At 51.1% G+C, this 17,193-nt stretch overlaps 1 protein-coding gene across 1 annotated transcript; it reads right to left on the bottom strand.

Moving 5' to 3' along the window:
• Positions 1–5,538: 5,538 nt before the first annotated feature.
• On the bottom strand, positions 5,539–15,274 carry MCM5 (minichromosome maintenance complex component 5). The gene is made up of 17 exons (XM_027879560.1): positions 15,190–15,274; positions 14,824–15,006; positions 13,796–13,922; positions 13,571–13,699; positions 12,972–13,144; positions 11,631–11,786; positions 11,368–11,534; positions 10,579–10,750; positions 10,286–10,397; positions 9,389–9,532; positions 9,027–9,092; positions 8,001–8,177; positions 7,785–7,897; positions 7,412–7,540; positions 7,015–7,157; positions 6,322–6,449; positions 5,539–5,886 (listed from the first exon to the last, which is right to left on the bottom strand). The coding sequence occupies exons 2-17, from the start codon at positions 14,988–14,990 to the stop codon at positions 5,785–5,787; spliced, it is 2,205 nt and encodes a 734-aa protein (XP_027735361.1). The 5' UTR covers positions 14,991–15,006; positions 15,190–15,274; the 3' UTR covers positions 5,539–5,784.
• Between the last annotated feature and the right edge of the window lie 1,919 nt (positions 15,275–17,193).

Raw genomic sequence — 17,193 nt, forward strand, 5'->3', positions numbered from 1 at the left:
GACCACCAAACACTTCCTCATTACAAAACACAAATAGAAGATAATTAATAATGTTGAATGTGTATCTTATTCTGGTGAAGGGATCTAGGACAGTGATATTACCTGTACGCCAGGTGAGTCGTCAACTGTCGCTTTAAAAACCTTATAAATATCTCAGATATTGTGCATTTAGCTCCAGAGCCCTAGTGAAACACTGAAGGTACTCTTTATGATCATTTGTGACAGAGCCCACAGAGTACCAGGTGCAGTTTGAAACCTGACAGATTCCATCAAGTGAGTGATTTCCAGAAAGGAAAGATGCCTATTTGTCTATTTATAGATGCCTATTTATACTGCAGAGGTGATGGATGCTGATGAGCACACAGTGTGTGGCCAGCTGTGGACAGACCTGCTTTCCACTCAGCAAGCAGTTCAGGGGAACTGTGATCAAGGCAAGCAGGATAGTCCTCCTGCTTTTGTTCTGAGGGTCCAAAAGTGTGTGGTGCAAAGGGCTGATAAACTGGCATTGCCTGGCTTTCCTGGTTGGAAAAGGAAATTCCGCCTATTTCTGGGGATTTCTGGCCAAATTGCCCACACACAAGTCTGAGAAAAAGAAAAAAAAGCATTAGGAAAAAAAAAAGTGAGGTAAGATAAGAAAAATAATGGGGAGATGAGGTGTAGCATCTTGGCTGGATGAAAGCTGAAGGGCAGGGAGGAGAGGAACGGCCAAGAAGCAGCAGATGGTCCAGAGGATGTTCTCTGATGCGTGTCCCTTGGTGTTCTGTTCCTAATAGGCAGTGCTGAGAGTTGATCCAGTATGTTATACCCCAAAGTCCTGCCTGCCTGTGAAGCCAGCAGGCTTGAAAACAGAAATGGGAGGCTTTTGCTAGGCATTCTGTAAGATGGCCAGGGACAGACCACAATGGCCAGGAAGGGGGATAGGTGGGGATGGTCATGCAGATGAGAAGAGATAGCAGGCATGAGGCATGCAGTGAAGGGTAGGAAGAGTAAATGCACTGCCTGGCATTGCTGGGAGAGACCTGGAGCAGAGATGTTCAAGAAGGAGAAAAGGATGTTGCAAAATGGGCAAAAGAGGATGAAGAACAATAGCGAGCATATGGATGTCACTGCTGTGGGAGAATGAGTGGTTTGGGATTTTGAAGGAACCTAACCCTGAATTAGGGTGTATAGGCTGTTAGTCAAACTTCTTAGAGGACTTGAGACTCAGCAGGAGACATCCCCACCCAGCAGAGCACTTCACAAGCACCCAAGACACTTGTGCTGTTCTACAGGGTGATGCCATGGCTGCACAGCATTGCTGCACCACAGGCTTCTTTTGTTTCTTCATCTTTTCTGACACAGTCCAGAGCAAAGCACAGGAATTTCTTTTCCTCCAGGAGATCATTTCTCAGCCTGGCAAGGGCTGAAGAGGCCTAGAATGTGTTAATGTTAGTTACATCAGCAGGTAAACTCTGCCACTCAGATTGGGCTACTGTTGTGCCAGACACTACAAAAAGTCATGGTAAGAAGTGATCCATGATCCAAAAAGGTTATTATCTAGAACAGGCAAGGAGGTGAAGTCACTTGCTCAACTAGTCAAGCAAGTCAGCAGCAGAAAGGGGGAAGGAGTCCTAGCTTCCTTCATCTGAGTTCGGTGCTTGGTGGACCAGATCAGATTATTTCTCACATTGCCCACATCAGCATATTCCACCCGCCAGTGTTTATCTCACATCCTTGAGCAATAGCCCTCAGGACTCTGCAGTTCAGTTCTGTTTTATTTTACGGAGGAAGTGACACTCACAGCATGCTCAGAGGTTACACTGCTGCATTGCAACAGCTCTCATCCTACACAGAGATGGAAGAGATCCGAGTGGTGCAGATGTGATGACTCAGCTTTGCTGGATTTTACAGTAGTGTAGCTCCACTGACATTCCACAGAAATATTCTGATGAGCTGGGTGTAAGAAGAAAACCAAAGGTAATGAAGCTGCCCCAAAATTAGTCACCCAAAGCAAGCCTTCTCCTGAGCCTTTCTCCCATACAGCAGTGTACCACACAGGGAGGAAGGACATGCACATCTCCCCGTTTTGAGACGCCTATGATATATCAAAAAATGCCTACTTGATGTAGTTGCCTTGACCTCCTTTGGTACTCAATAGAGAGAAAACAAATGCAAACAAAAGGGAACAGCTTCTCTGGTTTCTTTTAACATTTACTTGCAACAAAACAACTTTCTGTCTGTAAGCGCTCACTCCCCTGCACTGGCACAGGGAGCACCTTGCTCAGACACACCTCTTGATGCCTCATGAGGTGTCCAGCCCTCCCATGGACATCAAGAATGCTGACAAGAGCCAAGCAGACTGGATCTCTTTGGAGTGAGAAACTCCTGTCCACTCACACTAACACATCTCATGAATAATTAAACCTAATCTGCAAGTTCTTCGGTAATTACTTCAGTGTGGCAAGAGGTCAGTGTTTTCTACAACAGCCCAACCTTTGAATCAAAGGCATCTGAGCATCCTTGGTGGCTGCCTGGTTTAGGTTGGTTACACTCATCCAGCTGTGCTTCCCAAGGAGACAAGCCAAGGCTGGGGAAGGGTGGGAAAGGGGCTTCCTATGCCAGTGGTATAGCACTGAGGTGAGGAAGGGACAAGGTCAGGTTGGCAGGCTAGGTAAGGGAATGCTGTGCTGCTCAAATATAAATGGCTAAACCTGACTGGCTTTACTCTCTCTGTTAGCACTGGATTTGAGAACAGCGTTTTTGGTCATCTAAGGACACCTGGACAGGAACTCTATCCCAAATCTCAGCATGCCAGAACTTCAGGGATGACCAAAAAGAGACACCCTCACCAGGAGGACGACAGTCCTTTATCAAGTAGCTAACATCTGAGGAAAAATCTGATCATCTTTGCCAGGAGGACCACCAATCCCTCATCATGTAGATATCGACAAGCATCTACCCAACTGAAACTGCTGTTCCTCACAAAATTTCCATCTGCAGCACTATGTTCAAAACAAGTCATTACTAATCAATGATCTCAAGTTCCAAATAATACCAGTTGCGCACATGTAGCTCCACTTCTTGTGATAACACTGCATACATTAATTGTTAAACAATGTTGTTTCAAGTCGTACGTACACTTACATAACCTCATACCATATAATCAACACATTTCATAGCACGAAGAGATCAATCACTCTGATCCCCATCACGGAAATATACCTCTGCTCCCCATCATGTCATGAAAACAACATGGAAAAAAAAAAAAAAAAATTCCAACCTCCGCACCTGCCAACGCCCAGCAGAGCTTGATGTACCTTGGGATGGTAGCCTGTTTAAAACCTGTGAGCACCATGTGACCACCTCTGACAGTCAGCGGCTCAAATCTAGACTGTCTTACTGCTCTGGCATGGAGCAAATATTATGGGGATGGGGGCATATCTAAGGGAGCAGGGAAGGGGGGAAGGAGCAGAAGAAGGCAGGTCATGGAAATAGAGCCCCTTGCACTGTGTTCCCCTCCCCAGGACCCTTCCCAGGACATTCTTTCCCCACCCAGCCCCATCACTGGGTGTTTTTTCCAAGCCTGGGAACAGAGTCTCACAGCCTCCTCCAAAAATAGCAGTAATGGCAGTTTATGGCTATACTGATCCCGTACTCAATTCTGTTTGCTTTGCTCTTGCTGCACCTCTGAAAGAGAACCACAGACAGTCTGCACCACCAAAGAAATGACAGAGGTACTTACGGAAAGGTGGCAGGGGCTGAGACACCTGCAGAACCCATAACTGCAGCACTGCACAGGCTATGATATGTGGCAGAAAAACAGCCACGACACCACTGCTGCTCCCCGCCTTTGTTGACCCTGTTTTAACAAGCCACCTCCTGATGCTGCCATAGCAAGTGCTTGAACAGAGGCACAGGAGCTTGTGTGGTGGGCAGGATGCTTTCAAACAAACCCTAGCAGTTTTGGGAAGTAGGTGAGGATGTGGCCCTGTTGTTCCCACATTCACTTATTCCTCCTCCATGGAGATGATCCTCTCCATGGAGCAGCAGCATCCTTTTCTGATTTTTTCCAGCCAGGGAGAACTGTGGGGACAGAAGGTGTCTTTTTTTTTTTAAAGGGGCCCACTTTTGCCCCAGCATTGCTTGCTGCAAGAAGCACTGTGAGGTGCTTGGCACATGCAAAAACACAGGGCAATAAAATCACTGGAGTGAGCTTTCTAGGGACCTATCCCTTTCTATCCTTTGGGAGCCTTGGGACCAGCCTCCTCTTCCTTCTAGCCCTCCACCAAGGTTGTTTCCCATCCAAAAAATGGAGAGTGAAGAGCAGAAGGCTGCTTCTCATATGTGCACCCAGTCTCTCCCAGCTCATCGTCACTCAGCCCCTCCAGATTTCTGAGCCCACAACCTCAAAAGGAGTGCACTATGCACACATCAAAATGTTCCCACAGAAGCAGAGAGGTGTTGCTGAACCCCCAAAGGTTGCAGTGGGGCCCAGCCCTTGTGCGAGAGCTGCCAGGCTGGGGGCACTTCGCATCCCAGCCCCTTGGGACCCCTCAGTTTTCCCTCTTGGAGGACAAGGAAGCACACAGGCAGCGTGTCGCATGCAGCTCCACAGCTCAGCATCCCCAAGGCTCTGGTACCCTCTGCTGGCCCTGAACATTTCTTTCGCTAATAAAACCTCTCCTGGGGTGTTTTTCAGCCTGAAGATCACTTGCAGACATGGCATCAGCCTCTCCAGCAGCAGCCTTGCTTGGCCACCACTGTGCTGTCTTCGAAGGCCCCCAGCTGACCCCAAACTGCCAAGGGCAGGGACTTACCTGCACCTTACATCTCTGGGAGGATGTTTAAGAGAACCAACTCTACTTTGCTAGAAATAATAAAAACCTGCCAAGTTTTAAGAAAGTGCAAGACTGTGCAGCAAATGCAGAAGGGGAAGCAGCTGCACACAGGCACCCCAGGGGAGTGCCTAGTTGAGGCTCCTGGTGAGTGGACAATCCTCCCCAAGGCCACTGGCATATAAGAAGGGGGTGACAGGGACTACTTGGAATATGGCATATGGGCATCACCCCTCATCCCCATCCTCCCTGGAGCAAGCAGAGAGCTCTCTCCATGTCCCCAGGCAAGGCTTTCACACAGCCCTTTACACTGCAGGGTAAAGTGTTTGCCTGCTGCAGCCCTGGGTGAGGGGAAGGAGGGATAAGCAAAGAGCAGCTTTGAAGGAGAGAACAGCAGGCTGTTTCCTTTGCTACTGCTAGCAGAAAGCATCAGACTGCACTCAGGGACTGGGTAAAGTGCCTCCTGCAGTTCTGAGCCCAACAGGAGAGCCTATGCCAACAGGATTTATGCCTTAATAGACAATTAAACCCTGAGTGAGAAACAAATTTCTGCCTTCAGCGCTACTGATGCTACCCATGGGGCTGTGTCCTGACTAGGGGCAAGTGCATAACACAGGGCAAGCACAAGGCACAGCTTTCAAACCAAAATCCTGCACCACCTCCAAAGGAGCAAGGGCATACATCCCCTCTGCCCCTCAGGGCCAAAGATCCTGAGCTACCAATATCAGTTTTTATTTTAATACAAACTAAAAGCTTTTGGAGCTCAAAGAAACACTGACGTGACACAGCAACAGCACACAAGGGAAACCCTGACCATCCCAAACCCTGGTTCAAGAGGGAAGCCGTGGGTTGTTTGGGTCCCCAGGGGAAAGCCTCTTCCAAGAGTAGCGTGTGACCCTCTTGGGCACTGCCTGTACGTGGGCAGGTGTCAAGCAGCAGCAGTTCCCTCCTGGAGGGTGGCACAGGGAGGTCACTTGATGCGGTAGAGGACTTTGCGCTGCATACGGTGCTGGATCTCCCCTCGCCGCATCATCAGCTGCAGCACCTTGTAGATGGCATGTTCTGGGTATTTCTGCAAAAGGGAAGAGCAGGGGAAGATGAGCCACTGTGGAACAGCTGACTGGAGCTCAGCAAGAACCTGCAACCTTTGCTAAAGCCCAACTATGCCCCTCCGGAGAGAGGGACACCAGTAGCATCAGATGCTGATACTCCCTTCCCCTTTCACTATTTCAGGTGGTGACTGCAGCTAGTCTCATAAACCATATTATGCTGCTTTCAAGGGTAGGACCCCAAACTACCCAAACCAGCCACAAACCCGAGAGCTTTTGCAGATCAAATCCCCTTAAATGCTGCAATCACACTGAACACCATTTCTACAAACAACTTCAAAGGCAGGTATGACCAAAAGGCTCTTCAGTCGCCTCTTTGAGGAATAGGTTTCAGGCCCCAGCAGCAGCCTGGGGTCCCTGCTTTCACAGACCAACCCTTCATGGGGTCCCTGACCCACCTGCCGCATGAAGTCCTGGACGATGCTGTGCTCCGACACCTGAGAGCCAATGGCAAAGCGGCGCTTGAGCTGCTTCTCAATGCGGGACAGCATCTCTTGGTCCTCCTGTGTTGTGAAGCCTTCTGCCCCTGAAGGGAGAGGCTGTGTGAGGTCTCGTGCCACCCATGTCACTCTCAATGCCAGAGTGCCCATCTCCTGTGTCTCCCACCCCACCTGCACATCTCAGAGACTTTAGGGAACCCATGAGCAACTCCACCATCAAAGGTTGTGCAGCTCCACACAGCTGAACATAGAACTGACTGCTGGAGCTTTTTTTCAAACCTTAATGCCATGCTGGTACTCAATATTGTCTTCACCCCTATGGGGAAAGATATTAGAGGACTAATAGGTGTGGGAATCACCTCCAGCACCAGACTCTGCTCTTGGGACCACAAGGGGAAACACCATCCCTCCCTTGACCAGCATGGGTGGAGACCCTCAGTGTCATTTGCCATTGCTCTCCCTGTGAGGCACAGCCCCACAGCCATGATAACCCCTTGCTGCCACAAGCACTGCTTTGCCTCTGCTCAGGGAGGAGGTTCAGCACCTGCTCCTGACAGCCAGATCCTCGGAGGGGAGCTTGTCTCTCCCTGCCCTGAGCAGCCAGGCCCAGCATGTCTCTCCAACCCTCAGCGTAGAGCATCTCCTCCTCACCTGCCAGGTTGCCTGACATGGCAGCGTCAAGTGTGGACACGTGGAAGAGCCGTAAGGCCTCCTCAACATCCGCCTCAGTGGCGAAGGGCTGCAGCTTCATCTTCGCCAAGGACTCGGCAATGCGCACGATAGCCTCCAGCTGCCTGTAGCCAAAGGAGATGTTCCCTGTTTTCTACTGCAGCTCTTAGGTCTTTCTCCATCCCCCCAACCCCTTCCATCCCCAGCTACCCCACTGCAGGCACCTCCTGCCTTCCCCTGCAGCATCTTCAGTGTTGCCTTGTTCCCACAGGGCTCCCCCGCAAGCCCGAGCACCCCACTAACATCCTTCCTGGGCTACACCAGTAATGCCACCCCAATCCCAAAGGCTGTGGTGCAGCGAGGAGGGGGTGTTGCTCACCGGATGGTGATGGGGATGCTGGAGCGGCGGTCACTCTCCTGCTCGTGCTGGCGAGTGCCAGTCCGCATCAGGATGTAGCGGTTCTTCAGCTTCTCTGCTGCTGCTGCCGACAGCCGAGGGCCACACTTCCTGCAAGGGGAGACAGGAGCTGGAGGCAGTGCCACTGGTGAGTCCCCGGGGCAGGGATATCCCTGGGCACCCCTCACTCCCTTGGGCCATGCTGTGGCACCACTGCCAGCTCCTCTGGCATCCCTTTTTCCAACGCAGGAGTTTAAAAAGGGTCACTCAGGTAGAGCCTGGCCTGGTTTGTTTCTCACCACTGCCTCCCACCGTGCAGCCCAGGTGCTGCTAAGAAGTCATGTCTCTCACTCACGTCCGACAGAAGGAGATGAGCTTCTTCAGCTTGTTCAGTTCGATCTCACCCTCCACAGCCTGGGTCTGCGTCAAGGCACTCACGTGTAAGGACATCACATGCTTGGCCAGTGTCTAGGAAAGCGGAAGGCAGTCAGGCAGCAGAAACCTCCCTGCCTCCTCCTCCCAAAAAATGGGACACCAGGAGTCGCAGCTGCACCCACATGCCTCAACCTACCATGTCTCGCTCCTCATTGTGCTCGTCCTTGACGATGAAGATCATGTCAAATCGGGACAGGATGGTGGGCATAAAATCAATGTTCTCCTCGCCCTTGGTCTCATCCCAGCGCCCAAAGACGGAGTTGGCAGCTGCCAGCACCGAGCAGCGGGAGTTGAGTGTGGTTGTGATTCCTGCCTGTAGGGGGAAGGTGAAACGGATGGTGTCACATCGGAGAAGGGCAGACATTAACTCATAGTGAAAGGTCCAGAGTGGTTTGCAAGGACTCATCCTCAATCACTTGCATATACATAAACCCCCTTAAGCACTACCCACTGCTCTGTAAGGGTTCCATGTTGGAGAGGCTCAGCACAGGAGCTATGTGGGACTGGACCCATGTCCTTCTGGAGGAGTACTGGCTTCAGCTGAGACTTAAGCACTGAGTGATTCCATTGAAAACCTCAAGTCAAGGGTGCAGGCACGCAAGACCCCACCCCAAGTTTGTGATCTGAGCCAGAAGCTGGGACCTCAGCCAGGATTGAGTCCTCCTGGACAGCTCTGGCTGGGTGCTCTTTCCAGAGACTAAATAGCTAAGGGGCAAGCCAGAGCAATCAGGAGGCAGCAAAGGTGCTACAGAAAAACATCAAGCAGCAGAAATGAAGAGAAACTCTGACTTGAGAAAGGACCTGGCACCAGGATGTCAGATAGTTTCTGTAGATCTTCTGAGGAAGCCAAGAGCAGTGGGAAGGAAGAAAAAGAAGTGACATCAGGCTGTGACACAGGGACATCGGCAGAACTAATAAATCTAGAGGAGCAAAGGACTGGCATAGCAGAGGGAGTTTGTTTCAGTCCTGCTGAAGTTCAGTCTCCCCACAAGACAACCCAGAGCATGCAAGCAGGGCTGACTGGTCTCAGATCAGAGAAACCAGCAACTATCAATAACACTTGCCTGGACTCTAAAATGGGCAATTCTGGCAAAAGATGCATGACCACTGGTTGCTGGGGTCTCAGGCTCACACCCCAGGACAACATGCATCCACAGCTCACCTTTGCAATGGAGATGGTCTGCTGCTCCATCGCCTCATGGATGGCCACGCGGTCATCCTCCCGCATCTTCTCATCCAAGGTGGGAGAAACCAGACAAGGGGAAAAGAAGTCACCATCAGTCACCTCTGCCAGACCTCAGCTACACATGTGTGACCCCCAGTAAAGCTCTGTGAGGACCTCTGTCCAAGAGTGCAGGATGCAAGCAAATTCCCCTGCAGCCCCATCCCCCTGACCTCCCCCAAAAGGAAGTGAGGTGCTCTCAGGAGAGTTGCCTTTCTGCTGCAGCTCTGGACTCTCCTGGGAGAAGCTGGCATCCCCAAGGGCTGTATTCCCCACTCCCACACAGGCAGCTCCATGGGTACCTTGTCGAACTCATCGATGCACACCACTCCTCCGTCTGCCAGCACCATGGCTCCTCCTTCCATGAAGAAATTCCTAGAGGAAGGGTCGCGGACCACTGAGGCCGTCAATCCGGCAGCACTGCTGCCTTTTCCCGAGGTGTACACCTAGTGGCATGTGGGGCAAGGAAAGGGACAGCACATCAGCTGCCGCAGCATCCAGGAGCCCACTGCTCCAGCTGAAAGACAAAGCAGCCCTGGCACTGCAAAAGCTGGAGCTGCTGGAGGAAACACCACAAGAACCTCCATGAAAAGCCCTCACCACATGCGGAGGTGCTGGGCAAAGAGCAAGACTATTGCCTTGTCCCAAGCCTCGGACTTAACAACTGTGACGCACCAGAGGGTGTGCAGACACACAAATACAGTCATTAAGTACAGAACAGGGAGTGATTCATTGTTTGGTGGGCTGCTACATTAGCTTTGTTTTCCCATGGAGGGAACAATGCAGTCAGAGGCTGAGTTTAATAGAGACAAAAAACCACAGCTGAAAGTGTAATTCTATGCCTGGGCTAAGGCTGGAGGTCTGTGACTGAGATGCAGTCAGCTTAATTTGTCCTGACCAGCCAGCCCCTCTGCTGATCAAGTCTCAACAACAAACAGCAGCACCAGTCACATCTTCGGACATCAGCAAAAAGCCTAGCTCATAGCCTATAATGAAAGGCATTACCTGTTTCCCTTTCCCTCCCTTATTCCCCATCCCTTCCAAGCCAGCACCAGAAATGGCAGTTCATGCCTCTGCCATTAAGTCTACCTGCAGATGCAGTGACAGGTCTGCTGCGACCACAGTCTGGTCTTTGGTGCTACACAGGAGCAGAAAGGACAAAAGAAGTGCGCTACAAGCGGGCACCTCAAACCACCTACCCCAATGGGCGAACACTTCTCAACAAACTTCAGCAGTTGGGATTTGGCTGTGCCAGGGTCACCCAGCATCAGCAAGTTGATGTCCCCCCTGCGGGTCAACCCATCTGGGAGCCTGGAGTGATAGAGTGGGAAGAAGAGAGGGAGGAGAGATGGTGAGCCTTAATTCTGGCAACTAAGCGCTGCTGACAAGTGGCAGGCAGCTGGCAGCACTGCCAGAAGACTGTATGAGGGCTCTGTGCCATCAATGACATCCCTGTCAGCACTCTCTCTCCACCAGGCTGACTTTTCCCCACCTCTTGCGAGAGCCTCCAAATAAGAGGCAGGCGATGGCCTTCTTGATGTCAGTGCTGCCATAGATGGAGGGCGCGATGCTCTTGGCAATGGTCTCGTAGATGTTGGGCATGGCAGTGAGGCGACGAAGTTCCTCCTCTTCTTGAGGGGTCACCGAGCCAGCAAAGCTATGCCCTGTATAATGATGAGGAGAATGATGCAAGAGCGGATGTTTTAAAGTAAATTACATCACTCCCCCACACACCTGCTACCACCAAAACCCTTCCTTCAAGATCATGCCAAGTGCTGCCAAAAGCGGGTGGGAAGGGTGGAGAGGACAAGCGTCTGCTAACCAAGAAAGACAGTCTGTGTTCTTACAGCCAGTCAAGAAAAAGCAAGGATCTTGGGCAAAGCAGCTCTGCAGGAACCAGAGGGAGAATTATAGTCAGGACCATGTTTTAAATACATAGCTTAATTTGAACGATGGACTTCAGCCTACATCCTCAGGGATGGCTTAGCAGATTTCCACTAAGATCAATAAGACAAGAGCACTTAAATACCCTGGAGGACTCAGGCTGAAACTTCCTCAGTTAATATTACTGAGAGAAAGTCCTACAGGACACGACTAAAACATCCAGGGCAAGTCAGAGCCCTACAATGGCCTGAACATTCTGCTATATAAGCAGTAGAGAAGGACCAAGGCTGTGATTTCATACAGTCCTTGCAGAGGGATCACCTTGTTCAGGAAGGGGGGGTGTCTCCAATACCAAGCTACCCAAACAGAAAAAATGTGCACCAAAAGCAGCCCTCACCTGATCCCTCTACGTCCACCTGGATGCCCACCACACGAATGTAAGCGCTTCGAATGCCCACCCCCACGTTGTCACGTCTCTTATTCTTGCTCTGGGCAGATTTCTTGATGGAGTAGATCCCCATGATAGTGACTCTGTTCCCTGGGACAACTTTGTCACATAGGTACCTAGGAGGAGAAAGGAGAAAGCAGAGGATGGTAGCAGGGGAAAGGATGGCACCAGCAACATCGAGCAGGATTGGGGTGGGGAGGCTGTGCCAGTACCTGTCACAGTACAGCTGCAAGTGCCGGGGCATCTCCCCATGTGGCACAGCGTCCGGGGACTCCTGTAGCTTCAGGACCTGGAAGTCCACACACTTGCACTTATCTGGCACGATGAAATAGGGGTCCAGCGGACACCTTGGGCGGCCGGCTTGTTCTCTGTGCAGAGAGATCAATCAGGGAAGGCTGTTAGCACTCAACAGGCACCCCTTAGAGCCTGTCTGTGGAGGGGACAGCAGTGACAGTGCCCCATCAGCAGGTAAGGGCAGATACACAGGGTCAGACCAAAGGCTCACCAAGCCCTCTGCCTTGTCTTCAACAGCTGCCAAAAGCGTGCATGAGAACAAGCCAGAGGCAGGGTGATACTTGTTTGAGCACTCTCCCTGCCTCCTTCCTCTCCCTTGCTAGATTAGAAGCAGGGAGGAAGGTAATTCATTAATTACACAGAAGGTAACAGTACAGGCTCAGTGACATGGCAGGGCATTTCTCTTTATAACCTCATACATGAAGCAAATGTTAAGTGGTTTCTGGTAAGAAAGCAATTAGCAATGTGACAAGGCTGACATCTACCTCCCAGTCTCTCGAGACATATCTGCCTTGCTAGACTACAAGCTCTCCAAGACTCAGAGCACCTCCACATCTTGCTGCCGTCTCAGAACGGCACTACGGATGCCTGACTCCATGCAGGGCTTCTGGGAAGGGTAACACGAGGGTGCAGATGCACTCATGCAGTCAGGGATCAGGAGTGAGGTGCTGTACAGATTACACACAGGAGCAATCCCAAACACCTCTCAAGCTGCAGTAGAGTTAAGGTGCAGAAAATAAATACTGGCAGGTATGAGCCTGAAGACCCAACCCACCAGGACTGGTTGGCTCAAGAGCTGCAGCACAGTGGCAGCCTAATGCTCGTGGTTTGCACAGGCACCAAGAGCTGTAAAGCAGGATAAAAAGGTTAGCAGCAAAGGACCCTTAAGGAGGTACGACAAAACAGGCCCCTCAGGAGGGGGAATATGGAAGCAAGAAGTTTGTTCGGAAGAGAACTTAATAGGAAATCAGGACGGCAGCTTCACACAGCATCATGGGACAGCTGGAGACAGGAACGAATCTTTAGGTACAAAAGCAAAACACCCTATGGATAAAAAGAACTCCCTGGACACGGTCACTCAACACTGCATGTAGACGCAGGGGGAGCACGAAGGGTGGATGCAGAGAGCAGTGAAGATGCTTCTGCCTTGTGCAACAGAGAGCTGACTCTGCAGCACGTGGGATGGAGAGGGATTAGGAGGGAACGCAGCACTTCTACTCCCACCAGCCTGCCAAATGCACCCCTTTGTCAGTCCTTACGTGTTGCACTTCCTGGGGAGAGCATAGCCCTCCAGGCCTGGGCGCACCGCAATGTTGGTGATGGTGTTGCGGCAGCTGCGGCACTGGATGGTGATCCTGGTAGCTTTGGCCCTCACAGGGGTTGCTGCAATTACGATCCCAGGGATCTTCACGAGGTGGGACATCTGGTCAGACTGAAAGGGAAAAGGTGAAGGGAAGGTTAGAAAGCCATCGATGGAGGACGGATGGGAAACTAAAGAATCTAAAGAAACACAGTTCTTTCTTAGCTTCACTTCTCACTTTCACAGGACTAAGGAACCACAACAAAAAAGCCTGCACAATGTCCCTCCTTCACTCTTCCATAGTAATGTAACATGACTTAAGCCATGCTGATTTAAAAGCATGAGAGGACAGAACACTCCATGGAGAACATCACCAACAGCAATAATGCCCCAGCAGCAGAAACCAGCAATAACAGTGCTTTGCAGTCAGATTTTAAGTTGCAGAGTACTGCTGCTTTAAATTAGTAAATTAGTGTGCAACCCATGTCCTGAGCTGTGTGATGAAGTACCAAAAGCTCCCCTACCATCACCCACACAAATGCAAATCCTGCCACTCACCTTCAGGCTACGGATGGTAGCTGCATTGGCATCCGATCTCAGCATCACCTGGATGTCTTGCAGAGCTTCCTCCCCTGAAGGACGAGGGCGAGTGACCTCATCTGCGACTTCTTTTGCTGCTTCTTCCAACTAGAAAGGCAACAACGAGGTTATTAATGGGTACATTACAGGATCAGGCTGCTCTCAAGATGTGGCGGTGTCAGTGCCGACCCCCTCCATCCTTACCAGCTGCAGGTGCTCCGCTGGTTGCTTGTACAGATAGTCAGCGAGATCTTCATCAAAGCTGGCCAAGTCTTCCATCTCCACCTCCACCCAGTACTGACTCAGGTTATAGTGCCGTTTGAGCTCATCCCTGGAAGGTAGGAAGTGGTAAAGCTTTGCAGGGCAGAAAGCACCAGTCTCCCACAGTAACCTTATAAAAAGCAGGGATCAGAGAAGGCAGGTTCTGCAGGGGGTCCTTGGTTTGGAAAGCAAACAGGAAAAATTAGGAGTGCCAAAAGAGAAGAGCAGAGGAGTCTGAGCAAATCTTGCACCCAAATCCACTTTGAAATGTGACATAAGACTAGGGACACCAGTGCTTGCAGTGACAATGCACTTACTAGTTACATAACCAGATAAGCAATTAGAAAACTTCTACATAGGATAATAACTATTATACCTAAGATGTGGTTTAAAACAAAGGAAGTAATAGCAGAGTAAGCACCATTCTTATTAAAAAAGATAATGTCTGTGAAATTTAGAGGTAAAACACATTTCTAGTCCTTGATTATGATACACTTCCATGTTCTCTCACAGTTGTGTCTCCAAGCTGTATAGGCAAAAGGATGTCCAAGAGAACTTCATAGACTTAGAAGGCACATGTGAACAGTGCTGTACTGATTTTAATGGGTGCAGACAAAACTCCAGACCAGAAAGTGTCAGAACTCGAAGACAGATCTTGAATTCCAGAACTAAGTGCAAGCCAGGCAGCGCAGATCCCTCTATTGCTACCTCTGCCACGGGTGGGCTGCCTAAAACTTTGTGAAAACATCAGACCTACGTTTTTCTATCAGGTTCTATAGGAACAACAACATCTCTTACACTGACAAAGAGCAGGGTTTATGGTCTTGGCTTTCTGGCCTACGAGAAGAGAGAAGCTGGGACGTGCTACCATGTATCTGGGGTGTGCTCTGCAAGAGGGAGATTAAGAGCAGGCTGGACATGCAAAGAGCGGTGGGTAAAGCTCAGAAGGAGAAAAAGGGCCACAGCAGCACCTGTATTTGAAGGTGAAGCCCGTCCGGTCCGTGCCCACCCGGTACTGCCGCAGGAACTCCTTGAACCGCTTCTGCAGCTGCGACTTCCGAACCTGCCCCTCGTCCACGGACGCATCTCCCCCAAAGCTGTCGCTGTAGTAAATGCCGGGGTCGTCGAAGCCGGACATCGCGACGGCTGGTCCGCTGCGGGGGCGAGAGCGCTCGGTCAGCCCCGACCACCCCCTCCGCGCCTCCCGTGCCAAGGGGCCCGCGGGATTTCCCCTCCCGGGCTGCACCACATGCACGCAGTACCCCCCTCCCCGTTCCCCTCCCCGTTCCCCTCCCCGTTCCCCCTCCCCGTTCCCCCTCTCCGTTCCCGTCCCGCACCTCACCGCCCTCACGAACCCGACAACAACTTTTTCGCGGCAAAACCGGCGCGCGGCGGAAACCGAACGGGTGGAGGGCGCGCGCCGCCGCCGCGAGCTCCGATTGGCCCGCCCGCCGCGCGCCGCCGCCGATTGGCCCCGGCCTCCCTCCCGCCCCGCCCCACGATGGGGCGCGCGGCCCCGCCGCCGCCGCTGATTGGCTGGGACGCTCCGCCCCGAGCGGTTTGGCGCGAAATCGGTGAGCGAGGGGCGGGGAGAGGTGAAATGGCGGGGGGGCGGGACCATTGTGGCGGAGGGGGAGCAGGCGAAACCATTGCGGGCGAGGGGAGCGCGCCGCGGGCCCCGGGAATAAAGTGAATTAATTGTGGCTGTAGGCTCCCGGGGCAGCTCGGGCCTGCCCCTGCAGGGCATCTCCGTGGTGCCTTTCTCCTGACTAGCAGTAAGTTTGGGGGGAAGGCCGGCAGGGCAATGGTGTGCATTTTGGCCCTTCAAACACCTGGTGGTGCACATCCTAAATGATGAGGAAGCTGAGAAGCGTGGGACATTGCAAGGAAGGTTTCAAATAAAGACCGTTTCGTTGTTACAGGGAAACCAGATGTATTCATAAAGGTCGTAGACGAGTACAAGAAAAGCTTCATTCTTCACCTCTGAAGGTCTTAGGCTCAGTCTGGAGTCCTTCAATGTGTGATCATACAATGGCTGTGGGATACCCAAAGGACCATCTTTTGCCATGAGCAGGCAGGGGATAGTGTCAGTAGGAATCCATATTTTCTAACTTTGGGGTCACAGTCACGACCCCTGGGCAGCGGAGAAGGGCTGAGTGTGGTTTAGTGTGTCTCTGAGCTTATGGGCATTTGTTTGCCTGTTTGGGATCTTAGTTACTTCAACATGGTTGAATGAACATAATGATCTGGGCTGGCTGGTTGGAGTGGCTTAGAGGGACTGAATAGGTAGAATTTAACATAAACCTGAATGAACAAGTTCTGGTATTTGAATAGCAATTAAGCCTCGTATCCCTGCTTTTCAAATATCTACCTTTTCCAGGAATTAACTATTTTTTTCTACCAGGATTGGCATGTGGGTCCAAAGAGAGAATTATTAAAGGAGATTGTGGATGGGATATTGGGTAGATAAGGGCCCAAGAATAACGACAGTCCCTTTTTCCCACTGCTCATTCTCAGGAGGACCTGCCTTCTGATTCTTGTTCTTTGAGTAGCCTCAGCGCTGGTCGTTAAAACAGACCAGTAGGAACATGTGTCTTTGGGATTAAGGTCACAGCCAGAACAGGCAGCAACGTGGAGACATGCTGATCACAGAGGCTTTCTGGTGGAAAGAGAGGAAGGGACTCTGAGGTGGTACTCAGGTGGAACTGTTGTTCAGTACCTGGCCACCCTTGAACTGCAGCCTCTCCTGAGTAGGAAGGCCTTCCAAAGCAGATAGGGCCTATGGCTGGCAACAAAGCTATCCCTCCAGATCTGCCTCAGCAACAGGCAGGGAAAGCAAGATGTGTGCCTAGTCCGCTCTGGCAGTGCTGTGGTTTGGAGTGTCTTTAGCAATGTTGTATGTGTGCCAAGTCCTCAGAGTGAGTTGGATTGGTTTGTTACTCAGGTGAGGGTATCCTCATGTCTCCCACTTGGTTGCCTTAATGAAAACCTAGGATGCATCTAGTTTTTGGGTGGTGAAAATGTACTTGCTGTTCTGATTCATGCTGAAGCTCTCATAAAGGCAGTCTGGTAACGGAGCTGTCCTGGTTTTGACCAACTGAGGGTCCCATCACCTTTTGTTTGTAATAGAATAGCAGCTCTTATGTACTGCTTCCACCCCTTAAAAATACTTTGTACACTCCCAGAATTTTGTGCCATTTCTAGAAATAGAGAAGAATGTGTAGGAGCTGAAGAAACCTGCCCCAGCTTATAACAGGTTATTGTTAGCACTGAGTGGGAGCAGAGTCTGGCTCTGATGATAGCTCCCACTTCCGTCTATTGTCATGTCTGTGGAGACAGCA

The sequence above is a fragment of the Empidonax traillii genome, unplaced genomic scaffold (assembly GCF_003031625.1).
Source record: "Empidonax traillii isolate 1590-97213 ecotype Southwest subspecies unplaced genomic scaffold, ASM303162v1 scaffold55:size2822071, whole genome shotgun sequence".
In the NCBI taxonomy this organism is placed as follows: Eukaryota; Metazoa; Chordata; class Aves; order Passeriformes; family Tyrannidae; genus Empidonax; species Empidonax traillii.

Coding starts and splice junctions, on each gene's coding strand:
- MCM5 (XM_027879560.1), bottom strand. CDS start 14,990: ATGTCCGGCTTCGACGACCCCGGCATTTACTACAGCGACAGCTTTGGG. Junction 13,700..13,795: donor CAGCGGAGCACCTGCAGCTG/GTAAGGATGGAG, acceptor TTGCCTTTCTAG/TTGGAAGAAGCAGCAAAAGA. Junction 11,787..12,971: donor CTCCCCAGGAAGTGCAACAC/GTAAGGACTGAC, acceptor CTCTCTGCACAG/AGAACAAGCCGGCCGCCCAA.